The sequence below is a fragment of the Daktulosphaira vitifoliae genome, unplaced genomic scaffold (assembly GCF_025091365.1).
Source record: "Daktulosphaira vitifoliae isolate Bord-2020 unplaced genomic scaffold, ASM2509136v1 Scaffold_1, whole genome shotgun sequence".
NCBI classification, from domain to species: domain Eukaryota; kingdom Metazoa; phylum Arthropoda; class Insecta; order Hemiptera; family Phylloxeridae; genus Daktulosphaira; species Daktulosphaira vitifoliae.
In genome coordinates this window covers 63,752,332-63,768,453 of record NW_026099572.1, presented here as the reverse complement: position 1 = coordinate 63,768,453, position 16,122 = coordinate 63,752,332, and the positions used below count along the sequence as shown (strand labels likewise).

The 16,122-nt window shown below is 27.3% G+C and overlaps 1 protein-coding gene across 1 annotated transcript in view; it reads right to left on the bottom strand.

Moving 5' to 3' along the window:
• The window catches only part of LOC126894978 (stromal interaction molecule 2-like), a 32,972-nt gene that overhangs the window by 3,032 nt on the left and 13,818 nt on the right, over positions 1-16,122 (bottom strand). The window contains exons 6-20 of the mRNA XM_050666390.1: positions 13,419-13,588; positions 13,175-13,336; positions 12,672-12,839; positions 11,466-11,566; positions 11,231-11,394; positions 10,906-10,971; positions 9,140-9,393; positions 8,544-8,780; positions 2,823-2,858; positions 1,927-2,043; positions 1,510-1,653; positions 1,314-1,444; positions 1,086-1,242; positions 891-1,028; positions 682-829 (exon numbers count right to left, since the gene is read on the bottom strand). Coding sequence (XP_050522347.1) covers positions 682-829; positions 891-1,028; positions 1,086-1,242; positions 1,314-1,444; positions 1,510-1,653; positions 1,927-2,043; positions 2,823-2,858; positions 8,544-8,780; positions 9,140-9,393; positions 10,906-10,971; positions 11,231-11,394; positions 11,466-11,566; positions 12,672-12,839; positions 13,175-13,336; positions 13,419-13,588 — 2,193 coding nt within the window. The remainder of the gene's footprint in view (positions 1-681; positions 830-890; positions 1,029-1,085; positions 1,243-1,313; positions 1,445-1,509; positions 1,654-1,926; positions 2,044-2,822; positions 2,859-8,543; positions 8,781-9,139; positions 9,394-10,905; positions 10,972-11,230; positions 11,395-11,465; positions 11,567-12,671; positions 12,840-13,174; positions 13,337-13,418; positions 13,589-16,122) is intronic.

The following is a 16,122-nucleotide window of genomic DNA, read 5'->3' as shown; positions in this document are numbered from 1 at the left end:
TTTTTAAAAGTATGTCAAAATCACAATTTAAATATGATTTTTTATATAATAAATACTTTATTTTAAAAATTGAATTAATTCTATCACATTAATTTATGATCTATTTAAAATAGAGCCATAATTAATTTTTAACTATTAACTTAATTTAAAGCCACAATTGCACAATTAGTCAAAGTGGTAGTTGTTTAAGTTTTTTTTAATTTTAGCACAGAGTTAAAAAACTAATTAAAATGATAATTAATTATGATAAGTGCTAAATAAATAAAAATATTTTTGTATTTATTAGAGATCTTTATAAAAGAAATAATCAAACTTCAATGTTTTCAGAAAAAATATTTAAAACTAAAAAATAGGTTAAACACTATTTTTAAATAAAATATTTTGGTGAAAGACATATTAACTAATAATCAAGACAAATTATTTAATATTAGTGAACAAACCTAAAAGATAGTTAAAAAATACCATAGTTTATAATACAATAATATTAAAACATTTTCTTTATATAGCTAGATATAAAAATAAGCATACTTAATTCACTAATTAGAATCAATTAAAATAACGAATTATTCTAAAACATATTTTTTTATTTCTCTTAATAAAAATCAATTTTTTTAAAACCTTATTTGACATTATCGATATCATAACCATTTAAAATTATTAATAAAGTAAATTTAATTATACCTGCAGGTGGACTAAAGAAATGGAAAAATGATACATTTTGAACAGTTTTGTTGACAAATCTAACAGCACCCTTAACTTTGTGCTTTTGTTTTTTTTTAACAACCTTAACAGTAACATTTTTTCCTTTGTTCCAATGAATAGTACATCCCTAAAAATTAGTCACCTTGAAATAATATGTAACTTATGAAATGTCGGTTTTTAATTTTTACTTTGCACTTATATATTTCTGGTCCTTCAAAACTTAAAGGGTTATTTTTATCAGGCACACATTTCATTTCATATTCTTTAGTTAACACAGTGTTAGTAAACCATTCATTTGGTGTAAAATGAAATTCTAATGCAAAACCCTAAAGAAAAATAATTAATAGTTAAATTATAATTTTAATAACATTTTAAATTTATACCATAGGTTCTTCTAACAAATAAACTTTGATATCAGACAAATGACTCAAAATGGGTTCATCATGAGGTTGTATCATTTCACTAATTAGACTTGTGTTTTTTAAAATAGTTAACCAAAAGTCTGGAATACCTTTAATATTTTCATCATCCACATTTTCCCTAATTTATAAATAAAAAAATTAGTATTTAAAAGAAATTTAATTTTTAGAATTTAGTGTTTTAATGCATACTGTTTAATTTCTTCCAATTTAGCTTTTCCTTCCATGTTAGCCGAGAGTTCTTTAATATCCTCTTCTTCGTCTGAAGGAAAATCACACTCTTCTTCATTAGGTTCATAACAACCTTGAACAATTTCACTTCTCTGTGAATGAAAAACTTTTTACATAAATTTTAATGAATTAATAAACCAAAAGATATTGTTTTTACCTTATTGTAAAAGTTGACATACTCTTTATGATACTTGCACTCTAGGACATGAAGTTCAGTATAAAATTTTGTGTCAACTGCAGTTTGAGCTACTAATAATTTTTTTAAGGCTTTAACTCGTTTTTTGACTGCTGGAGGTAGGTTCTAAAATTTATAATTTATCTTTTTTAAATAGTAATAAATTAATTATAATTATAAAATTGATTTTAATAAATTGTTGGTTCTTGTAAAGAAGGGCTAAAGTCAATTTTTGGCATTTTATTTTTATAATTTTATCTTTTGCCGCATTCTTCAAATTTATTTTTGTTTTTAAATGGTATAAAAATATCAAAAAATGATTTAAGCTCTTCTTTCTATAAACCAAAGAACTAATAATGTTGTTATATAATCTTAGTCATATCAGCAGAAAAATCTTACTGGTATAATGTCTTCTCCTTCACCTCTAAAACCAGATTTAAGTTGTGAAGGACAATCATCTTGTTCCATATCAGAACTTGAAGATGATGATTCTACAGCATCATTTTCAGTAGACATCTAAAAATTATATTATATTTAATATTTGATCATTCTAAATAATATAGAAAAAATAATAAGAAATTAAAGTAATAATCATGATGATCAGCTTACTATATAATTCTCTTATTAAAAATATACTTCATTTATTTGTTTTGAAAACTATTAAAAATTTGATTAGATTAATGTTTTTCTTTAGAATAATAAAACTATAATTGAAAAAGAATCAACTTACGGATCATTTTAAAAACTTATCATTCATAATGATAAATTTTGCATATAATAAAGTAAATATAAACATATATACAAATTACTATTAAATATATGCCTTGAAATGATATACTTTTAAATTAAATAATTTGAATCATCTAATATTTTGAATAAAGAAAATCAAAGTAGGTAATTCACATTTTATTCTCACTATATTAGATTAATTTCAGGATATAAGGAAGAAAAATATATTGTCTGACACTACATTTAGCTAAATAATAATTTATCATTTAAAATCAATGTTTAATGTATCATTTAATTTAAGATCAGAGGAAGCGATTGTTTATTTAACCTCTTATCATAATAAAATTTATTCAAGCGTCTCAATAAATTAAACTACATTTTACATAATGATAGTTAATAAAAAATTAATCAAATTACTCAGAAAATATTAAACACAGTAATACTAATAGAACAAGGGTTAACTAAATAAAAGAGTGTAGTAACTGTATAATAGCAAAAGCACATGGTTGTATTTGTACCCGCCATAACCGAATGGCCGATGATAAAATAGTAAATTATTTACTTACTTTAATGAGGAAGTTAAAAATAATAACTACACCAAAAGTATTAGATCAGTTACTATATTTAATATATTACTTAACGATTCGTCAGGTGATTAAAACTCGCACGTTAAAAACTAATAACAAAAACTTTGCGAGTGAAAATATAACAAGTTCTGATGAAGAATTTTAACAGAATAACCAAGATGTAACGACGGTTCGGAATTCGCCTGTTTTCCCGGTAGTCTTCGATAACAATGGATCTGAATCAACCAATTACTGACCTCCAAGTTATCAGCTGTCTTTTTATCAAAGAGTTACAAAAGTTAGAAAATTCAGTATTCTTTGGGATTATGTCTTACTTTGGTGCCTTCAATGATTTTATTGCTTTTATCTGTAAAGTAGCTGTTTTACAATCTATCTAGTGAAATTTATATTTTAATCGGTATAATTACAGGTATACATTTACATGGTACTGCGTAGTGGTGGGAATTTTCATTCTTTTCGGTAAAGTTACTTAAAAGTAACCATTCTAAAATACTCGGTACACCGGTACTTTTACATTTTTGTAATTTAGAACCTTCATTGCTACCCGTCACCAAACAAACCAGTATTTATTGATCATATAAACAGTTGTATCTATGTAAATGACATAGAAGTATTTATTGATTTATTATTGGTACTGTACCTACTAACGTCCAGCGTAGATACAACTGTTTACATGATTAATAAATACTGGTTTGTTTGGTGACAGGTAGCAATGAAGGTACTAAATTACTCATCAGATAATATTATAAAAGGCGAGAATGCTTTTCGGAAAATGTTTAGATAAGAATTTTTTTTTAGAAGTAATAATACAGAAATATTGATAGGCATAATATTAAATTTTAATGAAAAAATAGATACCTTACCACAGAATAAATAAAAAACCGTATTTTGGCCAAGTTAATATGAGGTATAATCAATTATTAAAGTATAAAACTATCATTTTATTAACCAATATGTTAAATAACATACTATTTTTTTAGCTTCGCATCGAAGCTGAGAATTTAATTATATAAATATATTACAAAATTAAAAATATCTTCAAAACAATATTTATTTTAAAATATATTTCCAATCTCTTCTTAAAATTTTAAATAATTTATAACAATAATTATGTTAAATTATTTAACTACATAAAAAAAGTCTTCTAAAATTATATTTTTAATCAAAAATTACTATTTAAAAATAGTAACATCTCTGAATAATTAACTGTAAGTCTATTACGGCTTTCAGTAATTGTGTATCCCGTTTTAGAAAATGTCCGTTCGCACAGAAAGAAGTTGAAGAAACACATAATCTCAACAATAAAAGATCAAATAAGTTAAAAAACATCATTTTCCTCTTATTCCACCATAACAATGGACCCGACTTTCTTTTTATTATAGTCTCATTTAAATATCTATCTAGCTCAATAGTTGGAGATTTTTTCATGAAGTTACCACCTTAAAAAAATTTAATTTTTGATTAAATAAAATAATAAACTTTTTTGTTGTTATACCTGAAAGTCAAACTGTTTTCAAATATTTTAAATTTCAATAATAGTATACATACATTATACATTAGTACGTAGTATTATTAGAACGTCTTATGCATATTTCTTTACTTATACTTAATTGAATAATTTGGTTATAAGTTATAAATGTATTTAATGTAATCGAAACATACTCAAAATCATTAAGAATAATCGATTAGTATTATCAAAAAAATAAATTATTTTAATTTCGAGTAAAATTTCAAGAGATTCTCTGGATTACTAATAATTCAATTATGCCCTTTATGCTCTTCTTCTTCTTCTTCCTCGCCTTAATCCCAACTACTTGGGGTCGGCCACCCTTATCCCAAACTTCCACTTAACACGATCTCCCACATTATCTACGCTAACATCAGCTGTCCTCATATCGCATTCAATAGCATCCCTCCATCTCTTTTTTGGTCTTCCTCTACCTCTTCTTCCTTCAACATTCATTTCTATAACTGTTCTTACAGCTTCAGATTCTTCTCTCCTCATAATATGAACAAACCATCTAAGTCTACCGTCTCTCATATTATCCATGATTGACGCTACACCTATACTCTCTCTTATATGCTCGTTCCTTATTCTATGAACTGGCAATATTATTACTGCTGCTGCTGCTGCTTTCCATTGGCTGACTGTTCTCGTTTTGCACACTAAAAAAAAAACAATTTCTTTTAGATAGATAATAGGATAAAGTATAAACATCTTCTTCTTTTTCCTCTCCCACATCCTCTACGCTCACATCAGCTGTCTTCATATCGCATTCAATAACATCTCTTCATCTCTTTTTTGGTCTTCCTCTACCTCTTCTTCCTTCAACATTCATTTCTACAACTATTCTTAAGGCTTCCGATTCTTCTCTTCTCATAACATGACCAAAGTCTATTTTTTCTCATCTTATCCACAATTGACGTACACCTATACTTCCTCTTATATGCTCATTTCTTATCCTATCTTCTCTAGTCACTTCAAACATCCACCTAAGCATTCTTATCTCTGCTACATTCATTCTCTGCTCTACTTTCTTATCAACCGCACAACAATCTGAACCATACATCATAGCTGGCCTTATTACAGTCTTATAGAATTTACCTTTCAGCCTCATTGGAATTCTTTTATCGCATAAGACAACAGATGCTTCTCTTCACATCAACCACCCGCACTTAATCCTGTGTCATACATCCTCATCAATACCACCGCTCTTTTACACACTAATCTTAAATACTTGAGACTTTCCACCTCTCCAAACACGTCCTGGCCNCTCCTCTCCAAACACGTCCTGGACTATTGTCACTGATCTCCATATTTCACCTACCTAGTGTTCTCCTTTATCAAACTCGTACTCTATATACTCTGTCTTACTTTTACTTATAAGAATAAGTAAACCCTTTTCTTCAAGAGCTGATCTCCACACCTCTAGCCTTTGATTAATTTCCTCCCTATTTTCTCCTATTAACACTATATCATCAGCAAACAACATGTACCTCTCCTTGTATTTCTCTAGTAATTTCATCCATCACTATAGAGAATAAGGGCTTAAATCAGAACCTTGATGCACTCCTACTCTTACCTGAAAACCTTCTGTTACTCCTCCTACACTTTTTACTCTGGTACAAATGCTATCATACATATCTTCTATTATATTAATGTACCTTTTCAGGACTCCTTTTCTCATTAATGCTCACTTTAAAATGTCTCTCGGTACTTTATCATACGCTTTCTCCAAATCTATAAATACCATACACAGCTTTTTCTTCTTTTCACTAAATTTTTCTATTAGTTGCCTCACACAAAATACTGGATCCATTGTTGACTTACCAGGCATAAATTCAAACTGGTTTTTAGATACTAATGTCTCGTTTCTTATTCTCTTATCTATTACTTTTTCCCAAATTATCATACTATGACACATAAGTTTTATGTCGCTATAATTTCCACACTCCTGTATGTCACCTTTACCTTTAAATATCGACAACACAATACTATTCCTCCATTCATTTGAAATTTTCCCTTCTAATAAGATTTTATTTAAAAGTTCCTTCAACCACCTTATGCCAACACCGCCTAATATTTTCCATACTTCTACTGGCACTTCATCTGGTTCCACTGCTTTATTCTTTTTCATTGATGCTACTCTTATGCCCATCACTAATTTAAAATATGTGGATGGATACCATTATTAGTTTTAAAATTGGTTGTCTAGTAATTTTTTTTTTTTTTTTTAAAAAATTATTAAAAAACCAAGAGATAACGTTAGTTTTCTATCACAGTAAGAAAAGGGTGGCCTAGTCAACGGTTTACCAAATAGACAGTAATGTAGGTCATAGTTACGCTATCCCGAACAAGCAAGAACTACTCAATACTCAGGTCACTATTGTAAAAATTTGGGGATCAACTGTATTTTGTACCGACGGAACGATAGTGTAACGACCAAGTGTAATCGGTCCTACTCGTTACTTTGGACCGATTACACGAGTACCGACCCATCACTAGTACTGCATCAATCTTTAATTTTCATTTATGCTGAAGAGAATTATTCAGCAACTTGTCAATGAATGAATATCTATTAATTTTTAATTTTTTTTTGTTTCCTATATATTTAACAACATTTTCAAGTTTTATAATTAAAATATAAATGAAATAGCAAATTATGAGCTATAATGAGCCTATAAAATATTATTCAATAAAAATATTGAAAGTTTTTCTTGTTAATTATATTAATTTAATCTATGTATTTAAATATTGAAATTATAACTTTGAAATAAAACTATAAGTATATTTTTAAGTTATAAGAATGACTAATTTTATTCTATTTCACTACAATATCATGCAAATAATAAGATATTATTATTATGTAAAAGTGAAGTAAATTTAATATTAGAATATGAAAAAACAAGTCTATATACTTGTTTATATAGCTCACGTTTAATCGACAAGGTACACAGTCATAATTGTTCATTAAGTATAATAAAAATAATAAAATACATTGTATTTAATACAAGAATCCACAATTAAGCTTATTAAAAATTATTTTACAACGTATTGTCATAAAGTAATTAATATAATTATTACTTAAAAATTATATGTATCATTGATATCATATTAGAATTATCAATTCGAAAAACACTCGTTTTTAAAGTGCATAGGACAGAAGTCGTGTTTTGCCTATCGTATACGATGTACAAAACTAAGACTATACATATATGCGTAATACGATGAAAACGCGGACTATGATCGAGAAATTTTCTTTTTAATTTTATTATGCTACATTATTAATTTTATTAATTATTAATTAAACACTTATAATTGAGAAAAGAAGAATGAAACTAGTAGTTTTTGCTGCTTAAATAAAAATTGATATATTTAACACATTATATAAGTAAGGAAAGAGGTTTTACTATCTAAAGAAATGATCTGTACCCTAATGTCATTGATCGCCTTGTATTAATGTAATTCAGTTTCTAGAAGGACAAATAATTCCAGTTATCAGCTCCAGTTCTACATTAAATAAATAAAAAAAAAATAGAGATTACATTATTAATTTATTCAAGTAATAATTATAATATGATTTTATAAATACAAGTTATTTGTACAGTGACTTTAATATCTATAAGCAAAATATTAATTGTTATTTTTTCTGGCACTGGTTCATTGTTACTAATATTATGAGAATGGTGATTTTTGCCGCTGATACAGTTATCTCATTAACATCTATTTAAGAGTTAATAGAGCTAAGTATGATTTAACACTGAAGCTTATGTACCATAAATGTGTTTATTGCAGTACATGTCCCATTTATTATCTTAATGAAATTTTAAATTCGTCATTAATATTTTAATTTAATAACAATACAATCAATAAATTAAGTACAAATTAACTAAGTACAGACAACTTTAACCCAATTTTAAAACTAAATAAACTAAAATTTTAAACAAATAATTAAGTTTACATACTAATTGTATTTCTTTTACATTTATTCACTGGAATAAAATATTAAGTTGTGCTTAAAATAAATAAAGTTTAAATTGCATTTATAATACAAAAGAGAAAAGAAAAACATTTCAACATATATAATTAAATCACTAGGATCAATTTATTTCCATATCACATATTTATCACATTCAGATATATTTACAAGCATCATATTTTAAAGATTTAAAAAACTTATAAGTTTTTTTGTAATATTATTTGTCATTATTAGTAAGGGACATATTAGAATTCTGAGAGAATTTTGTTACTTTACTTTTAGCTGACAAAAATATAGGAAATAGTTTATGGCGTTTGATTCGTTTTACAGGAGCTTCATTGGTAGTTAAGGTTTCAGGTCCATTTCTATCTACTTGGATTGTTAATTTTGATATTTTTTGTTGTTTTTGATCTACACTTGATTCTGAATTGGAATGACGGAATGTACCAGGAACATTCTACAACATATAAAACAATATTTCTATGTAAAAAAAATTATACAATAAATGTTATTAAATACAAAAAATAATTAAATGAAACGCAATTTTGTAAAATTATATAATATTTAGATAGTAATATACATAGAATGTTCTGTAAGTAAGGAAACAGATCAGTTGTTACAAACAATGGGAATAATAGAAATCTGTTTCCTTAATTACTGAACACCCAATATAAGTAAATAACTGGCTTGTACAGGGGAAGGCAAAAAGACATAACCCCATGAAATTTATGTGGCGAAATAAATATAAAGATATAGTTTTTCCAAGATAATTTTAATTAGTACTTATAATAATGTGATACATAACTATAATCTTACAAATTGTTCAAATGATGTTTTATCCTCATCTTCAGGTATTTGTTTTGAATATTTTTCAGATGACTGAACTAACTGAGAAGATAATTTGATGTTATAGTCTTCTTCGTTGGGGGTGAAAGAAACTCTTGTACCCAAAGAATGGATTGGTTGATCTATTTCTTCGCAGTCTAGTTGTTCGCTCTCTGAAGATTCCTGGTTGCCTTCTCGCCATTGTTCTGTATTTTCACAAACACCAAGGTCTTGATACGATGTCCCTATAAAAAAGGCCAAATGTTATAAATATTAATACTAGTACAAATTTATACTCTTGACTTTTAAAAAAACAGTTAAATTTTTAAAAACATTTCTATGTGTTGTTAGTTCTTTATACTTTTAAAAAAGGTATAAAATAAAGTTACATTATTTTTTTATAAATAAAAAATATTAATTATTAACAATATTTAAATAATGTTGATATTTTTTCTCAATGTGATTAATTTAGAATTGAAATTTATCAGAAAATAAAAGACTGAAATGAGCAGAATTATACATATCTGAATTGATAATTTATTAGAAATTAATATAACTAATTTTTTTCAATTATTTGTTTAATACACTAAAATCAGAATTTTGATAAATTGAATTTTACTACAATCATACTAACTTTTAAATCCTATAAAACATATAAATACAATTTAGTACATTAATTATCAATTAAATTTATTTATTATTGCATAAAATAGTCAAAATGAAATAAAATTTAACATTTAATAAAATTAAATAATGGTGGATTTAAATAATGTAATTTTTTTTAATTAATGAAAATACAAGCTATAATACATAGAAATAGTAGGTTTAATGTATAAATAGTATTAATAAAATTCCTAAACAAGATATTTTTAAAAGAAATGTACAGGCAGAGGCATAAAAAATTATAAGAGTTTTGCTCATATAATACTTTATTCTGCAATTAAAAACTATTTTAAATGCACTTTTATAATAAGTGTTTAAACAATAAAATAAAATTTTCACATGAAAATTATGTACACTGCTTACCATAAGTATTCATCTTCATAAAGCAGCAAAAATAACAAATTAAATAATATTAATATATATGCATTAAGTATTGATAATTATTCAAATACAAATTAAAGTATAGGCCCAATCACAATTTTTAAATGCGAAACATTTGCAAAACTCATACCTACTTGATAAAACGTATACAATACAATAATAAATAAACACTCCCAACATACGTGCAACACACAAATTGGCTAGGTTTAAGTTAAAAATAAAATATTAAAAATAAATTTTACAAGTGTCTTAAAATTTCAAACTCAAATACTAAACAAAACAAATTAAATTACTATTAATAGTAAACTATTAAAATAAATTATTAAATACAAGTTAAGATTCATAAAATTTGAATAAAATATTCTGTATATGCAAAAGGAACTAATTATGATCTAATAATTTGTTAAACTGAAAAAAATACTAAAAAAATTATTTCATTGGAATTTGTTAATAAATAAGAGTAATTAAATAAAAATTAACTTCATTGGAAGTTATCAATAAAATTAAAAATCAATAAATCAATATATGATTAACTGAATAAATAACAAAATAATAGATATAAATCAAAATAAATTTAAATTAATAACATAATAAAAATTCATTTTTAAAATTAAATAATTGTATTTTAAAACTAATTGTAAGCAATAGAAAATAAATGAAGAAAAGAAAAGCTTGTAAATTTCAACCAATAGATTCATCGTCTCGTCCCTTACCTGGACCAACACATATTGAATATTGGCTAGAATCATCTTCAAGATCATCTTGGCTGCTCATACGGCCTTCAAACAAACATAAAGTACTATTATTAATAAATAAATGTATGTAAATTTATGTATTAATTATGATATTATGAACTCTGATTTTTGAGATTAAATTCAATCAAAACCCTTAAATTTGATAAAAGAAAATTTTTTTTTACAAAAATGAAAAAGAAAAAAGTCCAATTTGATTTTAAAACCAAATCAAGGACTCGGACTTTGGTTCGAAAATCTCAGTTCAAACATTATTTATTAATTAATATAATATAAAAATAACAACCTCTTAATGAGAAATTTCTTCCATTTGGTACATTTCTATAAAGTACATTTTCTAAATATGATAACCCATTGTTATTAATAATGTTAAATCCACACATTGTTTCTATCTGCTTCCATCTATGTACTCTTTCAGCCAATTCATGTGTGACTTCATTTAATGAGGTTCTATTCATTTTTTAAAGATATTGTGTAAAGAAAATACAAAAAACTATTTATGAATAATTGTAGATACAAACCTAGCTTCTACTATACTTCGATCAACATCATCAATTGATTTTCCATGTGTTGACACAAATACACCTACTAAACTTGATCGTTTTTTACGTAATTTTTCACACTAATAAAATTTAATATATAATACAATAGTATATTTTATATATAATATATATTATAAAATATACATACTCCAAAATACTTGAAAAAAAAAAAAATACAATTCAATGTAAACTATTTGAATACAAGAAATGTTCATACTTTTTACCCTCAAAATACCAAAAAATTTTTGTTAAGTATTCACTAGCTAATACCCTTATACTTATTGGAAATTAATATAACTGATATATATATTTTTTTATTGTAATTTTAGTAGTGATAAATGTGACTTAATTAATAAATAGTTGTAGAAAATTTTATTGTAGTTTTATTGTAATGTTGATATTATTGTAAAATGTAGTTTTTCTATATATAATTTGAAAAATTATGACAATTATACTTATTTATTTTATAACATCTAAAGCTTAATAAAAAAAATTCATTGAGATTTAGATTTTTAATAAAAATAAAAATTTTAAAATCTAGACTTTATTGTAATAGCACTTTAGATATGATAATTGTGAGTCAAAACATAGGCCATTAATATCAGAAGCAAACATGGAATAATATTTTTAATTTGAAAAACTATTTCTTATGAAGTGTCATAATAATTCTTGCACAAGGAACTGAAAAATGTAAAACCAATATTGTATACTAATACAAAGTATACAAAATACATAGCATTGTAACTAAAAACTTATTAATATTTATTTAATTTTTTTTTAAAGTATTCATTAGTCTTTTTTATGTTGTTCAATCTAAAAATTGTACTATATTTTTTTATTTTTTATGTTTTTTCAAACTTGAAAATATTATATGAAAATAATGAAATAATAATATTATAAAATATTAAAAAGTAGATTTTCTTGTAGTTTTTATGGTAGATAATCAAAATTTTATTTTCATATCAAAAAAAATTTTTTATATACTATTATGTGTATATTAGCATTGATAATAGTATATTGTTCACAAAATACAAATATATGATTTTTGTGGCTTAAATTAATGTTATAAGTATATTTTTTTTTTTTAATAATCTTACTTATAAATTAAGCCTTATTACACTCCAGTAAAGCTTAGACTTAAATATTAACCACATGTGTAGGTATAATAAAAAAATTTTAACTTACAGCTTCTCTAGCTTGTTGTAACTGTTTCTCAGCACTAATTTTTTTCTTTATATAAGATTTATTTTCAATTTCATGTGTTAATTGTAACCATTGCTGCAATCCATGTGGTGGTGTCCAACAACGATCATCTAATTCTCCTTCAGCTCTAGCTAACTCTCCACGTAACATCTAATAGTTTTAATCAGAGTTAATAGTTAAGATCTTGATATTTAAGTCAAAATGTGAAAACCCTAGTGATATTTAGACCAATTTCCATGCATTTCTTAAAATATATACAAGTTACAAATTATTATAATTTATTGTACTTTTTATCATTCTTTGGCTGATTCTATGTCCATATTTAATGTTATGAAAATAAATTTTCACCTTATAAACTTTTACATTCAAAACTTCAATCATACAAAAGACAACACAGCATCAAATAAAACATTATGAGTTTAATGAGATTTGTGGATTAATTACTTAATATAAATCATTATTTTAAACAAAACTGAAAATATTACTTCAATTTCATTCTTTAGTTGAGAAATTTCAACATCAGAGTATGAAGATTTTAAAGTTGAGGAATTATCATCTTTTGTTTGTTGTTCTTGTAATTTTTTTTCTAAATTAGCTTTTTCAGAATAAACATACTCTTGTTCTTGTTTAGCTTTTTCCAATTCTTTCTAAAATATTATAAATACAATAAAGATTATAAAAAAAGAAATTTAATATGTTCATTTTGTATTAAATTTCAAAATTAATTACTTGTAAATCTTCAAGAGCATTTTCTGCCTTTTGTAAACTTTCCATATCTTTCATCATTCGTTTTAAATGACGAGTAGAACTTTTATTTTGGTTGTATGCATACCAACACCCAATCAATGCTCCCAATAATAATGTAATGAGTATAATATCTTTAACATGAGTTACAGGTTCTATAATAAGAATAATATAAAGAAAATATAATTGAATATATAAAATGTCAGAAACCAATATAGGTAACAATATTATACTTATACCCGTAATATTAATATATACAGGCGGGTGTAAGGTATTATTACATTTTGTTGTATTAATGTATCAATTTTATTAATAAAAAATCATAACAAAAAATAAATTATTTTTCCAAATCAAAAAGTGTATTACAAGTGATTTTGTAAGCTTTTTATTAAGAAAACAACATTTAAGTTATTATTTTTTATGAAATTTCCTTTACATGAGTTTTACATTAATAATTTAGTGATATTTAATATATATTAGTGATGGGAAATATCGAATAGTAACTATCGAACTAATCGATAGTGACACAATATATTCTAATAGTTTTTAAAACTATTCAACAGTTTGTGCTAAAAATAAACTAGTCGGTTGTTTAAAAACAAATCGAATAGTTATTCGATAGTTTATGATATGGATTAGTCCTAAATTTTAATCAACTCATTTTAATGAGCATAAAAATAAGTAAGGAATATCATAAAAAAAAAAACACATTTGACTTTTATGGGCCATCCTAACATTCACCCATGCTACATATCTACTCTCTAAATATAATTGCTTGTAGCTCAATAAGTATTTGTTCTGATATTACATACAATACAAGAAAATCTCAAAAAATAATTATTTTAAAATCTCGAAAAAAAAAAAATTATTTCTGTATTAAAAATTACTAATAAAAAAAATTACATGCATAGTTTACAGATATAAAAATTGAAAAAAAAACTCAAATTTTGATAATTGTATCAAAAATTATAAGAGTGAGTTAGATCAGTGTTTTTTTCCACGACCGGAATTATTGTGGGCTGTCCTGGAACTGCCGTTAGACATTACTTCAGGGCGACCTACGCCGTCTCTATAATTCACATCACCACGTTGTGAATCGGCCTAAAGTTAATCAAGAGCTGTTTCACAACGTGGTGTGCCTTCCCACCCGTTATATTGGAAGGGTTAAAAAAACTCACAACACAAACTACAAACAACGCAAAAACAAGAACCTAAGGTACCGGTCTAAACAAGCGTCTCAGGTCCTCCTGTACCGGGCGACGTGACTGCCTCTGTTTCAAGCGTTCTGCTTCCTCCTTCTTTCTCAAGACGGATTCAGCGAACGATCCGAAAAGTGGTCGCACGTCGGCGCGGCTTCTTTGCGAATACGGTGAAAGAACTCGTTGTTAAAGCAGCCGTAGCCGAACATCACTTTGGTGAGACAGAATGTCATCTCACCGTGAATCCGGTTCATCATTTGTCCAACCGATCGGGTTTTATGAGAGACCTGGTCCACTCGCCTCTCGTTGTTTCCTCCGAGAGGAGAGTCCGCCACCGGAGCATGGTCATCCGCCTAAATGCCAGCCGGTCTGCGGGTTCGAAGGGCCGGCTGCATTCTCGGAGTGCGGCAGTGACGACAGGATATCCGCCGCCACTCAACGGACACCGTTCAGTACACTGAAAGGTCCGGATCGCCGCCCGGCTTTGTACCCTGAGTAGGGCTTTTCGGTTCGTTGACGAATATTCATGAGTAAACGCCCAAACCGGAGACCCATACAGGAGACCGAGTGTAAAACGCTGACTAAGAGTCTGCGCCGCATCTCCCTTGGTCCTTCCAGATTGGGCATAAGTCCCGCCAGGACATTCATGAATTTTTGGGCCCGAACTTGAGACGCTTGTCTACGACCCGTCTTAGATAAGTCATGGAGTCCTTAAGTGGGATCTCCACCCCCAAAACGTCGAGTCGCGGAGGAGTGAACTTGTACCTCCCTGTGAACAGGACCTTGTCCAGGGCGAGGCTCAATCCACACCCCTCCTATAGGATCCAGGCGGTGACTACGCTGAGCGCGCAATTTGCACGAAATACACCCTCCTCGGACGAGGCGCCTTCCGCTACCACCAGCGTGTCGCCCGCGTAGCAGATGACGCGCACGTGCGATGGTAGCGGAATACGGAACACCGAGTCATACGCGATGTTCCACAGCAAATGACCGAGAACCGACTCTTGCGGAACGTCACCCGTTACGGATCTGAACATCTCAGTCTCATCAATATATAAACCACCAAATTCCCCTTTCATAGCCCCCAATTTCAAAACCGAAGGCAGTAAACAACACAATCCTAACATAGACATGGGTGATTTCAACAGCCACAGTTCAAGCTAGGGCTATACAAAAAACAAACGATGTGGCGAAGCAGTAGAAATCTGGGCAAAAGTGAGGACATGGTACTGATTCACGACAACAAACTACCACTATCTTTCAATAATGGTCGGTAGAAGAAAGGATACAACCCCGACCTTATATTTGTCAGTGAATCTATCAGTCAACTCTGTACCAAAAAGATGAGAGACCTGATTCCAAACACACAACATAGGCCCATAATTTGTCAGATTGAGGCAGTGGTAAGACCCAATATTGTCCCATTCCAAAGGAGATACAATTTCACGAAAGCAAAGTGGAACGTTTCTCGGAAGCCCTCGATTCAGACA